Source organism: Pteronotus mesoamericanus, unplaced genomic scaffold, assembly GCF_021234165.1.
Source record: "Pteronotus mesoamericanus isolate MK-2021 breed Mesoamerican mustached bat unplaced genomic scaffold, CSHL_Meso_final scaffold_507, whole genome shotgun sequence".
Classification (NCBI taxonomy): Eukaryota; Metazoa; Chordata; class Mammalia; order Chiroptera; family Mormoopidae; genus Pteronotus; species Pteronotus mesoamericanus.
The window spans coordinates 2,686,338-2,705,276 of NW_026555319.1; the positions used below are offsets into that span (position 1 = coordinate 2,686,338).

Here is an 18,939-nt window from a genome sequence, read left to right on the forward strand (position 1 = left end):
GACTTCCAAAAATCGTTCGACTCTGGTTCCCGCAAAACGGCCCTCAACTGGGCTTGCGCCTCCCCGGGCTCCCTCCCTGTCAGCCACCCCTCTCGTGGCGCCGCTCGAACGCGGCCCCTTCACGCCACTGTCACAGAAGCCCCCACTCCCCGGGACGCTGCTCCACACCCTCTCCTTCGCAGGCCTCGCCTTGGCTATCTGCCGCCTGTGCTGTGCGTCTCCCCACTGGGGGGCCGGCCCGGGCCCTGGCGTCCACTCCAGCGCACTTGCTGTCCTCCCCACCGGGGCGGCCCTTGAGGCCACTGGGACGCGGGAACGGGCCTCTGGACCCACACAGCAGCCTCTCCCCAGGCCGGCATGAGAGTCGCCCGGGACACCGCGGCCACCGAGAGACGGCCCCACACCGCGGCCCCGCAAGCACGGGCTCCTGCACGCCTTGCCGACAGCCGGAGGCGGGGAGGCCCCTTTCCGGGCGGCAAAGGGCCTAACAAGAACTTGAGCTGAGAGGAAAACCATCCCTCCATCCTGTGAGCGACCTTCAGCCGGAAAGCAGCACTGCTGTCCCCCCCGGCTTTTCCTCTGTCCCTGCAACGTCCCTTTAAGGACTCCCCTGTGTAAACTATCTCAGCCCATGCGCGGGTCTTCAGAACCAGCAACGGGGCAAACTCACTTCAGGATGAGCCGCGTGAAGACCTCGTACAGCCTCCTCTCCCAGTGCGCGTAGTAGGAGGCCAGCCTGGGGGCCCTGCCCGTGTTGGTGTGGACGACGAGGCCCTCGACCTTGGTCAGCAGAGGCCCGATGGCGAGGTACCACCTGACCATGTAGTCCATGTCTTTGGCCCTTTCCCGGTCAATGTGCTCAAAGAATTCCTTCACGCCTGCAGAGGAAGTCACCTGTCATGGCTCTTTCTAGGGAGGGACACTTACTCACAAAGCAACCCAAACATCATGTTTATCTTGAAAGCACAAAAGCAGCCTCTCAACTTGGCCTGAGGCAGGAAGCAAGTCAACACCAGAAGTCCAGATGGACCCCCATGCTGACGCTCACACGCCGCACCCAGCGGCCGGCCCTTCCTGAACGGCCGGCTGAGTGGTCCCCAGCGCCTTGCTGACAAGCCTAAGGCCGCTTAAAGCATCAGGCTGAACGAGCACGTGGGAGCCCACGAGAACCACCAGCGGCCCTCGCAGGCCCGTGAGCGACATCGTTCGGAGCAGTTCTGTCTCATTCGTGGAACAAATGCACACACGGGGTCACAGTCACAACCAAGAGGTGGTTGCCATTTCCTCCCCAGCCAGAGAACCACAGAGGCGGCCCTACCCGGGAGCTCTTCCGCACTTTTGGGTGCTGGATATTTGAAGAGATTTATGGACTCTATTAGCGTAAGCCTGGAAGAAATGTCATCCGCATTCTTATGAATCTGATGGACAAGGGACTCGAACTTCCCAATGGCCTGTCTGCACCGAGTTATGTAGTCAGCAATACCTTTGGGGGGAAGAGAAATAGAGAGAGAGGTGTTAGGCCTGCAGGCCCTTCCCTCCACGGGCCGCCCCCGGCCCCGTAAGGTGGACCCGGACTGCACCCCTCTCGCAGGAAGGGCCCTGCCCGCCCTCCCCTGGGGTCTGCGCGGTGGCAGGGCCACGGGCACCCGCGGGAGGCGGGGACCTGTGCTCAGAGTCACACATAGAGCGCTGGGAGGGGAAAGGCGGCCTGACCGCCGTCCCCCGTGCTGCGCAGCGGGAAGCCCCCGCCCTGCCCCACTTAGAAAAGCAAACAGCAGGTCCAGGGACAGTCAACCAGGGGAGGCGCGCACGAGGGGTCGCACGGCCTGCCCTCGCTGCGTTCTCACGTCGTCGGTCCCGTCCGACAACCCTGAGCTCTGGCACCAAGCCGACGCCCACTGACAGCTGAGGACCCTGGGCCTCCGAGGGCTTCAGGGCTGTGAGCAGAGCCGGACTTTCAGCCCGGGGTTCAGGCCTGAGGCCCACAGTCCAAACACACATTTCTCCACAAAAAAGAGAAGGGAAGAGAGAAAGGAAGAGACAGAGAAAGGAGGGGGAATATGGATCAAGAGATGAGGGAGCGGAGGAGGGAAAAGAGAAGGCAAGTGCCTTGTTTGTTTCAAAAGGAAAGGGGACGTCACCTCGAGGAGCAGGGGCAGGGCAGGCTTCTCCTTACTCCTCCTGCTGAACAAAGCCTGCATGTCACCTGCAGCGCAAGCGCAAGGCTGACAGGGAGGGAGGTGGGCCGGCTGCAACCTCGGGGACCAGGGTGACAGCCGTTCTCTTCCCTCTTATCCCCCGGACCTGGGGCTGAAGCAGCTGGCGACCCACCGACGCCGACGGCCAGGGACGCACGTAGCGAAGACAGGCCCCAAGACAAGCCCGCTCTCTCCAGCCAAAGGGCCGGGAGAGGGACGCTCTAGCAAGTCAGGAGATTTAGACACTCGTGGCTCTGCTCCAGCCAAACTCCACAGACAGCACTGTGACCTCACCCTAAGCCACGCCGCCGAGGGCCAGCGGGGGCCCAGACTGCCCGCCACGATGCCGGATGAGGCACCCCGACCCCGTGCCCTCGCGCCTGCTGTGGTGACATCAGAGGTGGCCTTGGAAGTCGAGGGGCTTGCGTCTCCACAGTCCAGTAACGGACACTCAGACAAACCTCCGAGGATTATGCCGAGTGACGAAAGGCAACCCCGGAAAGTTATAGAACACTCTTGAAATGACAGAATACAGAAATGGAGACCAGGTTGGAGGTCACCAGGGGTTGCAGACAGGACGGGGGTGGGAGGGAAGTGGGCGTGACTTTAAAAGCAGAGGCGGCATTTGCGTTGGAGCCAACATCTGGGCTGTGGCCTGGGAGCAGTCAGCGTCCGGGGGCCGGGAGAAGGGGACACGGGGCCTCCCCGCACTGATCCTTACGACTGCGTGTGAACCCATACCACGTGAAAATTAAAATTTTAATTTTAGACAAAAAAGCAAAGGCCACTTAATTTCTGGAGGAGAAATCTCGGGGTCTGCGGAGCGTCCAAACGACACGCACCTCATCCTCACGGCCCACCAGAGCCTTGAGGTAAAGTTTAAGGTCCCCAGAGGGTATTTGATCAACGCTCCCATTGTGTCTGTCAACCGCATGCACACACACAGAAGTCACAGCGCAACCACGTGGCCTCTGGGCCTACGAGGCAGTAAGAGACGAAGCCCGTTACCTAGCGAGTTCCAGTTCAGGCGCTTGTACCCAGATCGGAACACGCGCAGCAGCTCCTGAGAATGGTCGTCGAGGAGCAGCACCTCAGCCTCGCTCAGCATCCCCACGAGCATGTGGTAGTGGTCCAGCACGCGCTGAATCCCCTCTGTGTACCTGCACAGGCCAGGGCAGACGGTGACACGGGCAGGACACAGGAGCGCACGAGCAGCTGGATCATCCCCCCTTAGGGCCAGGCTACGAAAGGCCCGGCGCCAGCCCGGAACCGGGGGCGCGAGAGTCGCACAACGGCAAAGCGATGCCACTCTTCCCACTCACCTCCTTTTTCGGTTACTGCTCATTAAAAATGTTTTTTATGTTAACATTGGTTTTGACTGGTTCATTATTGTTATTTTTAGATAAATGAATAAATACATATCTTAAGCATTTCTTAGTTTTAATTTATAATGATAAACATTGGTAGTTACAAAATCCACAAAAATTAAAGCTTTGGGGAAGGGGGACAGTTCTCAATAATTTTTCGACTGTAAGGGTGTCCCAAGATCAAAAAGCTTTTGGTTGATTTAAGAGAAGCTTTTTACCTAAGAAATTTGTCCTCCTGGAGAGCGACGTTCCTTGCCAACTCAGGAACGGGAAATCCCAGCTGCTCCAGGTACTTGGTCTCACTAATAATCTCCCTGAGCGCAGTCGGAAAATTGATGGCGAAAGCCACACCCCGCTCGGGGCTCCCGGCCTCGTCGGCGCAGATCTGCGGAAGGATGTTCCGTCAGTGTGGGCAGGCGGGCCAAGGACCCCTCCGAGCGACACCACCCAAGTTGCACGGGGATTTGACAGAGGTCGATGTAGGTCCCCTGGGGCCCCAAAAGACTGGGGAGCTAGCGGGGCCAGCGAGGATATAACCTGGTGACATTTTTTAGCCGCCCACCTTTGAAAGCTGGGCAATTGCACGTAAAACCCCACAACGTGGGCTCCCCTGGGACACCTGGGCAAGTGAGGACACGCGGCGAGAGCGGCTGGCAGGCAGGAGCGGCAGCCCCTTCAAGAGGACCGGAGCAGCCCGGCCCCCACATGCCCGCCCGGCCCCCTCGCTCCTGTGGCCCCTCCTCCAGAGCCGCAGACAGACACCGGCAGGCCCAGGCCGTCCCTCCTCACAGCTGGACTGCGCTCTCGGCGCTGGCTGCGTGCCAGGCCCAAAGCAACACTCAAGGAGGAACCACAGGAAATGGCGTTTTCCCACAGGTAAAAAACAGTCAATGGCCAGCTGTTCCCTATGTGGCTCAACTAACACTCGGTGAGTTGTCATTTTTATGAATGGGAAACAGGCTTAGACTGAAGCCGCTGCCGATTCTGGTGTGTTTCCTGACCGGTCTTTGATTTTGGAAACACCTGCTGACTTCGTGTCAGGAAAGGGCCACGCCCCAGGCAGCCCCGGTGCCTGGAGAGGCGTCGAAGACACACCTTCGTGAGCAGGCTCTTCTTCAGGAGCACCGGCAGCAGCTGCTCGGCCGCCTCGCGCCACTGCCAGTACTTGCTGTCTTCGTAGTCCTTCATCGTCCTGCCCACGTCCAAGTACTTCTGCTTCACCTACCCAAGGAGTCAAACAATCATCATTTGGTCCCTGAATCTCTCTCTCTCTCAAAAAAAAAAAAAATAAAAATAAAAAGTTATCTAGCACGTTCTGCAGAAGGAAGCAGACAGAACCCCACAACTTGTGGAGGGTCTGCTGGAGACGGTGCGCTGGAGATCGAGGCTGACAGGCTGAGACCGGTCGACCCAGCCTGCGGGCTGCACTTGCTGCAGCCCATGAGCTGAGGGCAGCTGTCCCACGATTAGGAGGAAATCAAAAAGGACAATGCTTTGTGGCACAGGAAAACTATATGACGTTTCAAGTTCCAGCATCCACACAAGCCTTGGGGGAACACAGCCCCACCTATTTGTTTTCCTGTTACCTACAGGGCCGAGGAGCTGCAATCCAGGCTGTCTGACACGCAAATGCCTAATATATTTACTCTCTGGACTCTGAAAGGAGAGGTTTGTCAACACCTGTGACGTAGCTTACAAAAGCCCACGGCTGGGGAGGGCCAGGCGGCATTACTAGGTAGATAGATGGCGGTCACCCTCCAGAGAGGCTGAAGATCAGGTTCAGGGAGAAGCCTACCTGCCTACCACCTGGAAGATGTCACAGGTACTGAGATGCCAAAGAAAGAGGATGAAAAGGCTGCTTTAAATCTGAGCCCTGAACCAGGGACCACAGGAGGACCGCCTCAGCGGCGGGCAGGGAGCTGGGAGTGAGATGCTGCTCCCACGGGCACCTCTCCAGAGCCTGTGAGGCACAACGGGGGCAGTTCCAGCAAAGCAACGCACCTCGCGTCCTCGGTCACTGTCCAGCATCTCCTCGACCTCCTGAAACCTGAGGATGGTGTGCTTCACCCGGAAGAACAGGGACCGCTCCCAGTAGATTGCACCGGCGACCGGAGGGTGGTTCTTGTACAGCGGCGGGTTGTCGAGGTTCTGAACAAAGATTTTATTAACGGTGTCGATCTGGAAAGCAATCCAAGGTGTTCTGTGAGCAATAAGCATCGCCATTGAGCCAAGAAACATTTAGCTGGAGATATGTGTCTTTAAAGCAATGAACATTAGAATGTCAAGAGATAGTCTAAAATAGTGTTTTTACTACTTATCATTTCATACGTTTTCTTATATTTTGCTGTAATTTTTTTGTTTCATACATGGAATGTTCCAAATTGCCTTATAGACTGTACATTCATTTAACCGACTTACTAGAAATTCTGAAATCTGTTCTAGATGTGAATTGTGTATGCGTGTACATGGCGTGCCATTGAGATTTTATAACTGTTTATTATGTATTTTCAAACTGCGGTGAAACCAATATGAAGTTCACCATTTTAACCATACGGCTCCGGGGCACTGAGCGCATTCCCGTTGCGGCGCGACTCCCACCAGCGTCTGTCCCAGGGTCGCTCGCCCCTGATCCCGAAGTTCCGGGCCCACCGATCACTCACACCCCAGCCTCCGCCTTGGCGACCGCCACCCTGCTTTGTCTACAGACCTGACACTGCGGACCCTCATGCCAGCGGACTCACAGACTAGTGGTCTTCTGGGCCTGGCTTACTTCACTTCGCATGATGTCCTCAAGGCTCGCCCGTGTTGTGGATGGTGTCAGGGTTTCCTTCCCTTTTAAGGCTGAGTAACGGTTCCCCACTTTATGGAAGGCCCACATTTTGTTAATCTGCTCATCCATCGACGGGCACAGGGTTGTTTCTGCCCCTCAGCTGCTGTGAATAACCCCGCTCTGAACATGGGTGTGCGGGTCTCTCTTCGAGCCCCTGATTTCAGTTCCTTTGGGCATATACCCAGAAGGGGAATCGCTGGACCGCACGGTCTGGGCCTGCATTTTAGAAGAAGCATTTCCTCACTCTCATCTGGGTAATTAGGGGTGGGGGGAGACTAATAGCCCCCCAGGAATGGTCCTGATCCCCAGAACTGTACAAATGCCGCATCAAGCGAGAAGGGGAATGGAGGCTGCGGAGAGAATGAAGGCTGCCAATCCCCGAACCCTGGAAGACAGAGGCCCGGGCCGGTCCTCTGGGTGTGGGTGCTTTACGGCCCTTAAAGCAGGAAGAGGGTCAGGGCGGTCGGGGGCGGGGGTTGCCGGCTTTGAAGATAGAAGGAGATCATGAATCTCCAGAAACCAGAAAAAAACCAGGAAATGAACTCCCCCAGGATACCCCGGAGAGGAAAGCAGCCCTGCTGACCGATCTCGATGTAACCAGTGAGACGGTGGCGATCTTCCGACCTTTGGGCCTGAGTGTAAAGTAACAAATGGGTGTAGTTTTCGGTCCCTAAGTGTGCGGTGATTTGCAATGAATAGCACAATGGAAAGCTAATGCGGCAGCAGACCACTTCACCCCTCTGTTTTACCCTGTCTGATGTCGATCTAATGACCTCGCATATTCTCATTTTATATCCTGAATAAAACAGTAAGCATTTTTTGTCTGATTCTCCCACTGGACACTGACTTCTTTAAAGGCAGAATTTTTGTTTTACTCTTTCTCTGCCTGACACTGCACGTGGTACAGGCGAGCACTGGATACATTTTTCTGAATGAACATGTAAACACATGTATGATCTTTGCATGTGGCTAGCTACCACCGCCACTGTCATCACTGTGACCATTGCCACGATTCGCTCACGCAGGGCCCATTAGTGTGAGGCACACCCTGTCACACTCGATTCATCCTCACCAAATGTCTCCGCTGAAGAAACAAACCCGTGTCGCTTTGGTCACCTGCACTATGTGACACACGTGGGAAAGCTGCACCGTTTCTCTGAGTTTAGGTGGAAAAGGCAGACAATAGTGGAATTCAAGTGCTCACATTTTGCCAAATGCATTTTTACTGCGACAGCAGCCACAGATTTCTCGTTTACCTCTTTGCAATACTGGGCAAGAATATCATTAAATTTCATCATCATTTGTCGATTAATAGCATCCCGTGAACGAATATGCTTAAACTTTAAAAGCATGTCAAATGCTGCTTCAGCTGATCGAAGTGTCTTAAAAGATTCATCAATAAAATTTTTTGCTTCCTTCTCAATAACCTGCCAAAACAAAGAAAGTGAAGAAGACATTCCACTGTCATTACCCTGCAAAAGCAAAATGGCAAAAAAAAAAAAAAAAAAAAAACCGGCGGGGACGGGGACAAAAGAGCGGTCGGCGCCCTGAGGGGGTCCCCTGGGGCGGGGTAGAGGCTGCGCCTGGTTCACACCAGGAGATGGCAGCTCTGGTCTTCTGCCCTCCCCTCAGCCAGTTCAAAATGATGGAAAAGGAAGTTTTTCAAGTGTTAACCTACAGAGACAAAGAAATGGGAGAGGGCACGACAGCAGAGGCGGTAGTTCAGGGATTTTCCGAAAGGGAGTGACTAACTACAGGCGGCAGGAGGTCACACCTCGCACTGGCAACAGGCGTCCCGTCCACTCCCCAGGGAAACCTCTGGGAGGCCGAGCTCTGGAGGCGCTGGGAGAGGAGGGGCCCTCCCCCCACAGCCAGGCCCACTTTACACCCGCACCCCCTGCTTTATAAAGGGGGAGGTTAACGCTAGAAAAATTAAATCAGAATGACATCAGACTTCCAGTGACCCTGGAAGAGAGATGGCAATGATGAATGCCTTTAAATTTCTGAAGAAATGTTATTTTCAACCTTGAGTTCTATACCTGTTGCTTCAGAGCTCACACAGACTCAAAAAACATACGTCCCATGAACCCCTGAACGCAGGACCCGGCGGAGGCAAGAGGCGGTGGGAAGCCTCAGGGCCACTGTGTGTGGGGGGCGGGCAGCTCCGGGGCCTCCGAGAGCAAGAGCAGGCGCTCCCACAAAGGGCGCCCACCCATGGCGGGTGTGTGGCTGCGATGCTGCAGCACCTGGAAACCAGTATCAGTGCAAAGGTACAAACACAGGGGAGTGAGTGCAAATGAGCCCCAGGGAGGTGAGGGTGGGACAGGAAAGGCCAGGCCACCTGGTCAGGGCGGCTCCTGAGTGGACAGGGAGTAACGTTTGCTCAGGCGCAGTACGTGAGCGCCCGAGGCTCGAGGCTCGCTTAACCAGGTGCGACTACAGAACCACGGTGGACGACAGCGAGGCAAAGCGGGGCGGCGGGGAAGGAGCAGTCGAGTTTAACGAGGAGATGACCGCACAGGCAAGCGCTTTCACCGGCTGCAGAAACGTCAGGGAGAGTGGGGACTGGAGGGCTAGGCTTGGGGCTGCTCGTCCTCATCACGAGCCTTTTAGTACTGCAAGCAGCTTTTGATGAAAAGTTCCATTTAAGAATAAACAACATGAAAGAGAAGCTGAGAACAATTCGATACAATTAAAAGGAACCCGTTTCTATAACCAAGAACTGCCTGGGATTAAAAAACAATTACTCATGACCTGGTGCTGAGAGCGGGCCACCTCCCAGGCCTCACGCAGTGAAGCCCCGTTCTCCCGGGCAGGCCCTGCCTCCCCCACCCCTCAGGCCAGAGCCTCCAGTAGCCCTACCCCCGCCCCCCGACCCTATCCCCTCCGCCCCCGGCATGACTGACAGTCCGAGGCAGCGGCCCGAAAAGCCTCACTCCAGCACAACTCCCACTACATCACTGCCTTGGTCAACGGCCTCCAGGGCCCCCCGCCCCCCGCCTGCGCCCACAGAATCAAGGCCCGCCCTTCTGCCCTCCTGGTCCTCTCCAGCCACACTCCCGTCCTCTGCTGCAGAGATGCCGCTGCCTCCAGCTCGATGTGAACCCACTCATCTGGGGGAGCAGAGGTGGGGACCAAAGAGACTGAGGAATGTTCACTTTTATCTTATCCTCTTCTGTATTGTTTCCACTTTTTTTTTTAAAAAAGCAAGTATTAATCTTTGTGGTTTAAAAAATAAAAAAAAAAACTCTAAGCATAACAAAATAACCTGACCAATTTAACGGGGAAAACCTGGCGTCCACATCCAAAATCAGACCAACAGAGCAGTTACTTGCCAGAACTTCCACCTTGAAGTCATCCATCACGTACTTCCAGTACTGCGAGGACTTGATGCTGAAAGGGTCGAATGTCAGGGTTTCCATAGGGGTGACCAGGCCGTCCACCCTGCACAGGACATCATCGATGCGCTTGGGGTCCCCCGTCACCGCCTTGAGTTCTGGACCAAATATGTTATAAAACTCCTCCATCACCTGTCCAATCAGAACACAGGGAGGTCACCTCTTCGGTTCTGCACTGAATGTCCTCGCTGTAAACGATCGCATGCCGAGATCCATCTGAGGACAACAGTCACATCCGGCCGGCAGCCCGCTCGCAGGCTGAGCCCGGCAGCGGGCGCAGTAGCGCAGCTACTGAGGGGACAAGCCTCAGACGCCCCGACACAGGCGCAGCTCCTCGCGCTGGCTGCGCAGGCTCGCCCCCCACTCCCTCCCCTTCCCACCTCCCCGCCCTGGCCAGCGGCCCTCTCACAGGTCCAGTTCCCCTCTGCCCAGGACCTCGGCACTTGCCGCCCACAGCGCCTGGCCGGCCCTGCGCGTCGTCAAACATGACTTCATCACGGCTGACCCTTCAGAAGCGATCCCCAAGGCCCTCGGCGGCTCACAGGACTCACCGCCGCCATCGCCGTGCGTTTGTGTGACTGCCGGCCCCCCCTTTCTCTTCTACAGGCTCCACAAAGCCACAGGCCGGGCGCGCGTCTGCCAGGGCCAGCATGTGACGCGAGCAGGTGCGTGGGCTCAGAAAGGCTGGGCTTAAGGACCTGTGATCTCCATCCTGAAATTCTTAGTAATTGTACCTTTAAGCCTGTGCTTTGTGAGTGGAGCCTGAAGGGAGGATGTGCGCGGGCGCAGGAGGGACAGGCAGCACCTGGGGGTTCCCTGCTCCTACACACCCCATTCACATACAGCGGGTGCGTCCCGCCTGTGAGCACAGGATTCTGGTGGGATTTCAGGGAGACTGGGGGTCAGGACAGGTAGGCGAGTCACATGTGCAACAAGTAAGCGGGACACTGACAGCTCGGAGAGACCACGCTCTCCCTTCAATGCAGAGCCGGCTGCCAGCGCAGAAGGCAGGCTGAGAACCGTCCTGAGAACCGACCTGGCCAGGGAACCCCACGCCCTATAGCTGCCGGCCCCGTCCCTTCCCCGGGTCCGCCAGCTCCTCTTCGCTGAAGACGATGATGTGGAAGGAAACGCGGAAGCAGGAAAACACACAACTCCGTCCTCTTCCGTCCTTCCTCCTCCTCAGAAAGTGGCAGGAAGAGAATGCTGGTAGGACTGCGCACATTGAATGAAACAAAACCAACTGGGTCATAGAAAGGACAGTGTCCCCACTATCCCCACCGTCCTCACTGTCCTGGCAATAATGAGATGCACACGCTCATGCGAGCTGCAAAACAGGGCCTATGTCATTTCAGTGATTCCACAGACGGCTTAAGTGCCCTTATATTTGCATTTTAACCCAATGCTACAATACAAAGGTAAACAGTAAAATCCATGCTATTTTAAGTATTTCTCCACTTTCTTGACTTTGCTACAGTCACAACAATCAAGCCAACAAATAAAAAAGCTGTGCAGACTGAGAAACGTCAGAAGGAAAACTTTGTATTTCAACGCCTTGAACAGCATTTCCCGCCGCATCCTAGCCTGCAGCGGGCCCTGCGGCCAGCCTCGCGTGCGCTCACCGCCGTGTCTCGAGCAGCAGGTGCAGCACCTGGCACACTGTGCATTCTCGGTAAACATGCCAAAGAGTGGATGGATCCTCGTGGCGTCAGCGGGCCACAGAGCACATTCTTTCAGGAGAGAGTAGGGTCAGAGGGCGGGGAAGCCCAGCAGACGCACAGCGGCTGAAGCCATGGGTGATGATGACGAGGCTTAAGGAGAACAGAGAGCAAAGCTCTCAGACCGCCTTTGAGGAATCCCAATAGTTAATGGAAACACAGGAGGATTTTGCAAAGGTCACTGAGGAGTGACTGGAGGTCAGAGAGAAGCCAAAAGGGAAAGGGGGGATGTCACAGAAGGAAAAGTCGCACAGGTCTTGCGTGCGCTGGATACTCAGGTGCACCCCGCATGTCCCGTCCCCCAGCTGTTCCCGGCACGGAGAGGCCCACTGTCCGACGGCCGCCACCAACAGGAGAATGGGCTGGTGCGGCCAGGTTAGCCAGGGTGCCCTCTGATGTTTTCCAATTTGGCATTTGCTGAAAACAGCTGAGAAATAATTACCCTTTCTTTTCATTAAAGAAGAAAACTCCATTCAAAGCGATTCCGTTTGGGATCGCTTTGTGGTGTGTTTTCGATGACCTGTGGCTGCCACTGCTTCCCACAGCAGTGGCACTGGACGGCACAGACCCGGGCTAACACTTTCAGGTGCAAGGACCTCAGCGCCTGCACCGACCAGCTCGGGGACCCTGTCCCCCTGGGTCCCTCAGCGTTTCTCCCGGGACCGCGGCCCTGGGACGTGGCCGGCCGGGTGTCCTGGTGTTGGGCTTCGGTCTGGGCCACAGCTCTGCAGGGCCTCTCGGGGAAGCCTGTTCTCAACAAGACTGAGTCCCTGAGCATTGTTCTGTGGACACAGTGTGATCCAAAAACCACCACACGGGATTCATTTTTGAAGACACTGCTTTTAAAGAAGCCTGCTAACAAGTGCCGGGTGAGGAGGCTGCCTGGATTTTGAAATCCCAGCTCCTGGTGCCTGGAACGAGGAGGCGGGAGAGAGGAGGAGGCCGCCTCCGGTCACAAGCACATGCCCTCCGCCCTCCATGAGGATCCTTAGGGGTCTTCCCTCCTCCACCCCATGATCTTGCAACAATGTGCCTCATCAGTTGTGAGTTTACAGGCAAAGCCATGTCCCAAATAAATGGGTATAAATGTTTAAAAAAAAAAAAAAAAAAAAGGCGGGCTGCTTTCCCTCCGGCAACTCTAACCCCTTCGCGTGTTCAGGCCAGTGCACTCTGGCCACCCCACCTGCAGAACGTTGGAGAGGTCCTGGCAGATGCCGGCCATGTAATCCGTCCGCTCAAACAGCCGTTTCCGGTCAAACTCCCACCGGGCTTCTCGCCCCGAAGCCTCGATCTTGGCCCTGGTGTCAAAATAGGCCTTTTTCCATGTGATGAGGGTCTTCTTGGCCTCCATGGTTTTGTGCTGTGCACTCGCTCGGTTTTCCCTGTGATCAGAGACCCAGTGAAGGGAGGAGACAGACTTGCGGCGGATGCAGGCCCAAGTCCCCAGGGGAGCAGGGCTCCAACGGGCGGATCCTCCCTGAGGTGCAGGCCCTCCCCACTTCACGGCCTCTGCAGGGAAAGCTCCCCGGGCAAGTGGCTGCTCCGCCATGATTTGCATGGATGCGACAGGAATCCCAAGCCCTGGCGCAGGCCGCCCTTCGCAGCAGCTGCCCGCCCAAAGGCAAAGCTGCGGCTCGCCTGACGGCAACACCAGGGGTTGCAACATCCAAGCAACATGACAAAACCAAGACTTTGGTACCTATGCCCCCTGCATAGATTTTGGTACCTATGCATGGTACCTATGCATAGATTTTGTGGGTGCACCCAGCTCTGGCCAGCGACCCAGGCTCGGGCCAGGACGAGCTGAGGACTGCGGTCTGCTCTGCCCGTGCTGAGACGGGGCACCACCCCCATTCCGGGGGCTCCTTGCCCACTGCCAGGGTTAGAATTTTTTTTTTTTTAAAGAAAGTGAAAAAAGGTGTGTCTCCTTCAACATTTGATATCAGGAGGCTGGTCCTCCTGCCGGCATCTGGGGTCAGAACTGAAGATTTTCTCACCCTGTGCCTTGATCTCTCCAAGGATAACTAAGGAGGGAGGTCTGAGTAAAATAAAATCACCAAACATCCACACAGTGGGCTACGGCTCAGCCGTCAAAGGAACAGGACACTGACACCTGCCACAGCGCAGGCGAGCCTCGGAAATGCGCAGGGTGAGGGACGCCACACACAAGGCCTTCTCGAGGAAGCAAGAGTGCCATCGCCCTCCTCACTTGAACAGGGTGCGCAGGTTCACCACTCGGCAGACTCGCTCGGCGATTTCCCAGGCGATGCGCTCCATGAGCGGGATCATCCTCTCGTCCTTGTTGTAGTGCCGGGAGATGATCCACACCATCCTCAGCGCGCTCATCATGGACGGGATGGTCTCCAGGACAACGGGAAAGCCAGACCCGTGCGTGAGGTTCTGAGGGAGACAGGGCGGGAGAAGGCAGAGCAAGCGGCCTCAGCCCTGGGGCCGAAGAGAGCAGTACAGTAATAGAGCAGGGAGTTTCACTCTTCTCAGTCCCCCAAAAGGCACTTCTTATGGGGGAAAGTGTTGAACAAACAAAGACGTTTAAGATAAGATCTGTACAGACTGTCGTGCAGAGATTTATGGTTAAAACCCATAAAGCGACGTGCAGAAGGGCCTATAAAGTGTGTGCGCACACAGCCCACGCACGTGTCAACGAGGGCACAGCAAAGGCGCCAAAGCCGCCACCCTGCAGCGACCTTCGCATCCCCGCAGGCGCACACGCAGGGCTTTGCCTGCCCTCATTCTTGGCACAAGAACAGAGATTCCTGGGCTTGGAGTACTGCACCTGCGCACAACACATTCAGAGAAGAAAAGACTCCCCAAAGCGAAACACACCCATGCGCTGTCGGTGGGAATGCGAGGCGCTGTGCCGACAGTCTGCCAGAATGACCACAGGACCCCCAGGCCTCCCCCGGGAACACATCCAGAGAACTGAAAGCAGCGATTCAGACAGGCCGTCCGGGTGTCCCCGTCCCAGCAGAACTGTTCGCCGTGGCAACCGGGGAGCAATGGCCCACAGCCACCAACAGGTGGCAACTGAACAAAACGAGCTCCATCCAGACAAGGGACCACTGCGAGCCTCCACAAGGAAGGAAATCTGACACAGGCTCCCCTGGGGATGAACCGTGAAAACATGATGTGGACGGAGCCAACTAAGCCAGACACAGAAGGGCGAGTACCGCCTCATCCTGCGTCTGTGGAATCCCTGCAACGGGCAAATCAGCAACACAGAGATGAGACACGTGGAGGCGGGGGCTGGGCGGGGGGGAGCAGCTATTGCCTGGGAAGCACAGCACATGTGCGGGCGGCACTGGGATGGGTTCAAACATAGACAGTGATGACAGGTGCACAGCGCTGGGTGTGTATTCAGTACCACTGGACCGTATGCTTACAAGCGGCTAAAATAATGAGTATTATTTTGCGCATCCCTTACGACAGTCTTTAAAATGCTGCCTTCTTAAAAGGGAAATTAACCGCACAGGAGATCTAACCCGCAGAGGTGACTTCCACAGCTCAGCACCTTGAAATGGCGTTCCACGGTGGAGAGGAACCGCACGTTGTCCGAGGCCTCCATGTGCAACTTGAATAGCTCCGTGAAGACCGGCTGCAGGTTGGCCACGATCATGGAGTCTGATTCCTTGATCACCTCCAAGACTTTTCTGACCACGGGAAGCTTGGCCTGCTCATAGAGTGCGCTGAGAGTTGCGTTTCTTTCCCTCCAGAATTCAATCTCGGCCAGAGGGCCGTTACCCTGAGAGATGGCAGGAGCACACAAACTGCCACCGTTAGTGCGGAGCAGACAAGCAGGGCTGTTTCTCCAGCATTCGCTCTCTGTTCCCAAATGTCACATCTAGGGGCCAATCTGGACAAGGGCTTCGGGGATGGACACTTCACCCAGGACAGTCTAACTGGCGTGAGGCCCAGGACTTCGGCTGGGAGTGCCAGACGAAGACACTCTGCCTTTCTCTGGACAAGGGAGGAAACCAGCCTCAGGGGGAAGCCCCCCCAGAGAGGAGGGGGGACGGAGAGTCACCAGGACACAGCCAGAGTCTTGATCAAACTGTGCCTGAAGCCGGCATGCCCCTGGGCTCTCCGGTTAAGTAAGCTAGCAAGTTCCTTTTCTTCTTTAAGCCAGCGGAGCTGGGTTTCCCATTTCGGCAGCCCAAGCATCAAGACTGACCTACAGTATTATATTTATCAACCCAGGAAGCAACCTGGTAGCACACCAACATCAGAGAGCCCAAGAAGGGTCTCTAGGTATGTTGACTTCAATCTTTTAAGGAGGTCACAAAGCAGTATGAAAAGAGGCTAGACCACACAGATCGCAGACTCCTGGCCCTTCCTCAGGCAGGCAGGGGCGGACTGTGTCAGGGATCTTCGAAAGCCCCGCACAAGTTACCTGCGGCGTCTTCTTCAGCTGGCCCTCCATGGCCGCGGTTATCTGACCCAGCCAGCTGATCACACTCTGCTCCAGGGTCTCCACCGTTTCCGGGTCAGCCGCCAGCGCGGACACCTCGCCCTCCACACTGATGCTGGGCATTTCTAACTTGATCTCACCTAGTAGAATAAAAGCGCTCAGCCATCCACCAGTTTGGGGAAAATGATTGTGGATGATCATGTTCAAGGTAATCCGCTGGCTCTTCTCTCCACACATCAGTACGATAAGGTCTGATCCCCTGCCTAATCTGTCCATATTTCAATCTATTAGAATGAAACCAAAACATTCCAGAGAACTGGATCATTGTCCCAGTGTTAACCTCAATCAAAATGTTTTAACTAAGATATTCCTGAAGTTACTATCTAGTAACTTTTGTTTAAAAGTTGAACAAACCAGAACTCAACAGACATTTGAGAAAATCCCCTTCACGAAACAGAGTCCAAGATAAATCAGATACAATGACCTTAGAGGAAACTGAGGTACTACAAAGAAGATCTAAACAAGAATAACCATAAATTAAAACAAAAAGGCTCCTGGACTCTAAACTCGCCTTCTGCAAGTAAATTCATCATGCGTAACTAAAGAGAAAAACGAAAGCTTACCTTCGAGCTGCTGCATTGTTCTCTGTATGCTACTGGCAAATTTCTGGACATTCATTAAAAATTCGTCCCGTACTAACTGAATGCTGTGGTATTCCACCGCTTCGCCAGGCAGAGCAGGCGGTTCCATCTCATGCTCCGAGTGGCCGGGGGTTTCTCCGGCCGTGAACCCCATGGCTGCATCCTTGTACTGACTGAAGGACAGAGCTGGCAAGAACACCTGAAATGCCAAGTTTATCACACGAGTCGTCACACAACAGCACGCTGGCAGGCCCCGGCTCTCAGACCAGCTCTGGCTCTGAGTGTCTATAGCAGGAGGTGCGCCTGCAGCAACTGCCCACGGTAGTGCCTGGGAGGCCGGCGTGGCCGATGGCCTCCTTGGAAGACAAACGACTCCAATGGCCTTGATCTCAGAAGCGCCGAGACGTCCTCCTCCGTCCACCCTTACCTGGCATATGACCTCTTTCAGAAGAGGAAGCACATTTGCGTTGATGACCCCGTACTCCAGCATTTCGGGCATAGTCTCCATCGCTTCCTTCATGTCGCTGGCTTCCAAGATCGCCTCTGAGAGGGGACAGGTTCAGAGGGTAAGGCAAGTGGGGAGGTGGCAAACAGTCATCATTCCCAAGTGCACTGGAACATTCCGGCCCCAGACGCAGAATACATGCCCATTTCTAGTCAAACGGAGCCCCTGGCCTCTAAGAAACTGAAATATACACGGACACGCAGTGGTTCCGGGTCGGCCAAGCAGCGCCCAAGAACCACCCAGATGAGCCGGGGTGGTGGAGTGTCTCAGGCCGGATGAGAACAGAAACAACTGGGGTTTCCTAAAAACACTTGCTGGGCTCCCTGCTTTGCCTGTCTCAACCTCCCCATCGGTGCCCACCCTCCCCCGCCAGTTCATCGGCAAAGTACCTTTTGAGTCACGGGTTTTTTTAAAAGATATTTTTGGTAACAGTCCATCCTTCTGACTACATTCGATGGGATATGCATTTACTTCACCTGACCAAAAATCAATCAGCATGGGAGACATTCAAAGGTCACTAACACATGTCCCCCAATCTCACTGGGAAACAAAATGGAAACACAACAAGTCTGCCAAAGGAATCAGTGATTTCACAAGCTTCAGACTGCTTATTTCCCCACATCTGCAGAGATGTGCACTATATTTAACACATTTCTTTGTATCAAATGCTTCTTAAATTTATTTTAAGGGAAACTGCGTCAGACCCAGTGTGAAGAAGAGAGAGCCTGCATCAGTGAAAGACAGCAGCAAAGAAACAAGCAGGAGGCGGGTGAGCAGGAACAAAGCCGGGGCGACCCCCGACCCTGGCTCCCGCCCACGCGAGGCCTGAGCGCTGTGAGGCCTAGGTCCGGCAGGAGGGCGCCGGCTGAGACTAGCACAGCGGGGCGGCGGCACCAGGCCTCTGCACACCCCGCCCCCTGCACGTCCACTGGGGAAGCACGAGCCACAGGAGCTCAGCGCTCGGCTCTGAGGTCCTCACCCAAAGCACCATCAAAGCTCAGAAAAAGGAAAAGAAACGCCAGAGTCGTCCCCAAATTTAGGGTGTGTCCTAGAACAGCTATGCACAGCCTCCGTGGGTTGAGAGGTGGTGGCCACAGCGGAAGACAGTGGGAGCAGGGCAGGCAGGGGGAATGGGGAGTCGGCCTGAACGGCTACAGCACGAGGGGGACCCAGGGGTTCGAAGAGGCCAGAGAACAAGAGCCAGTGGGGGAGTCACTGAAAGAACGCCGGGCGCGCAGCGACACCTCGGCCCAGGCACGACACTGAATCTCCAACTAACAGTTATAAACAGAACTAAGAACAGATCAGTACAGTCCGTTCTCGTTATTCACAGCAGCTCTGGTCTGCGAAGCGCCAGGAACCTGAGCCAGTGGCTTTCGAGCCACTGTTCCCAGGAGACATGCGGGGTGAGGCTCCTGTGAGCCTCTGGCCACACCACCTTCGTCGCCCTCGGGCCCCTAACCTCGCTTGCTCACGTTTCAGCTGAAGACCCCTGTTATTTAACATGTATCACCGAATCCTCACCATTGACCTCACGACCGACAGCGCTCTCTCTCACCCACCACTGAAGGAGCCTATCTAACACGCGTGTTTTCTCCCTCGGGCACATCCCAGCCTCCCTGCGCTCCAGGACGCAACATGGCGGTGCCTGAACGCTATGCTTGGGGCCGTTTCAAACAGTGAAATCACCAAGAAAAAGCACAGAAATGTGAACACCATGGCCCTAGACAGAGCGCCATCATGGCACCCGTTCCCAGCCCTGACGGGGCTCTGGGATGTGCAGCGCGTGCCCTCGTCCCGTCCGCCCCAGCAGGGGACGTGCACTCAGGAGGACTCCTGCGTCCCCCTTGGCACAT

The 18,939-nt window shown here is 55.6% G+C and overlaps 1 protein-coding gene across 1 annotated transcript in view; it reads right to left on the reverse strand.

The window, feature by feature from the left end:
• DNAH10 (dynein axonemal heavy chain 10) overlaps positions 1 to 18,939 on the reverse strand; it is a 98,105-nt gene that overhangs the window by 72,523 nt on the left and 6,643 nt on the right. The window contains exons 5-19 of the mRNA XM_054594013.1: positions 17,006 to 17,121; positions 16,561 to 16,777; positions 15,920 to 16,077; positions 15,041 to 15,271; positions 13,721 to 13,911; positions 12,695 to 12,893; positions 9,731 to 9,925; positions 7,652 to 7,822; positions 5,567 to 5,743; positions 4,661 to 4,786; positions 4,363 to 4,368; positions 3,784 to 3,950; positions 3,207 to 3,358; positions 1,319 to 1,483; positions 671 to 878 (exon numbers count right to left, since the gene is read on the reverse strand). Of these exons, the coding sequence (XP_054449988.1) occupies positions 671 to 878; positions 1,319 to 1,483; positions 3,207 to 3,358; positions 3,784 to 3,950; positions 4,363 to 4,368; positions 4,661 to 4,786; positions 5,567 to 5,743; positions 7,652 to 7,822; positions 9,731 to 9,925; positions 12,695 to 12,893; positions 13,721 to 13,911; positions 15,041 to 15,271; positions 15,920 to 16,077; positions 16,561 to 16,777; positions 17,006 to 17,121 (2,479 nt within the window). The remainder of the gene's footprint in view (positions 1 to 670; positions 879 to 1,318; positions 1,484 to 3,206; positions 3,359 to 3,783; positions 3,951 to 4,362; positions 4,369 to 4,660; positions 4,787 to 5,566; positions 5,744 to 7,651; positions 7,823 to 9,730; positions 9,926 to 12,694; positions 12,894 to 13,720; positions 13,912 to 15,040; positions 15,272 to 15,919; positions 16,078 to 16,560; positions 16,778 to 17,005; positions 17,122 to 18,939) is intronic.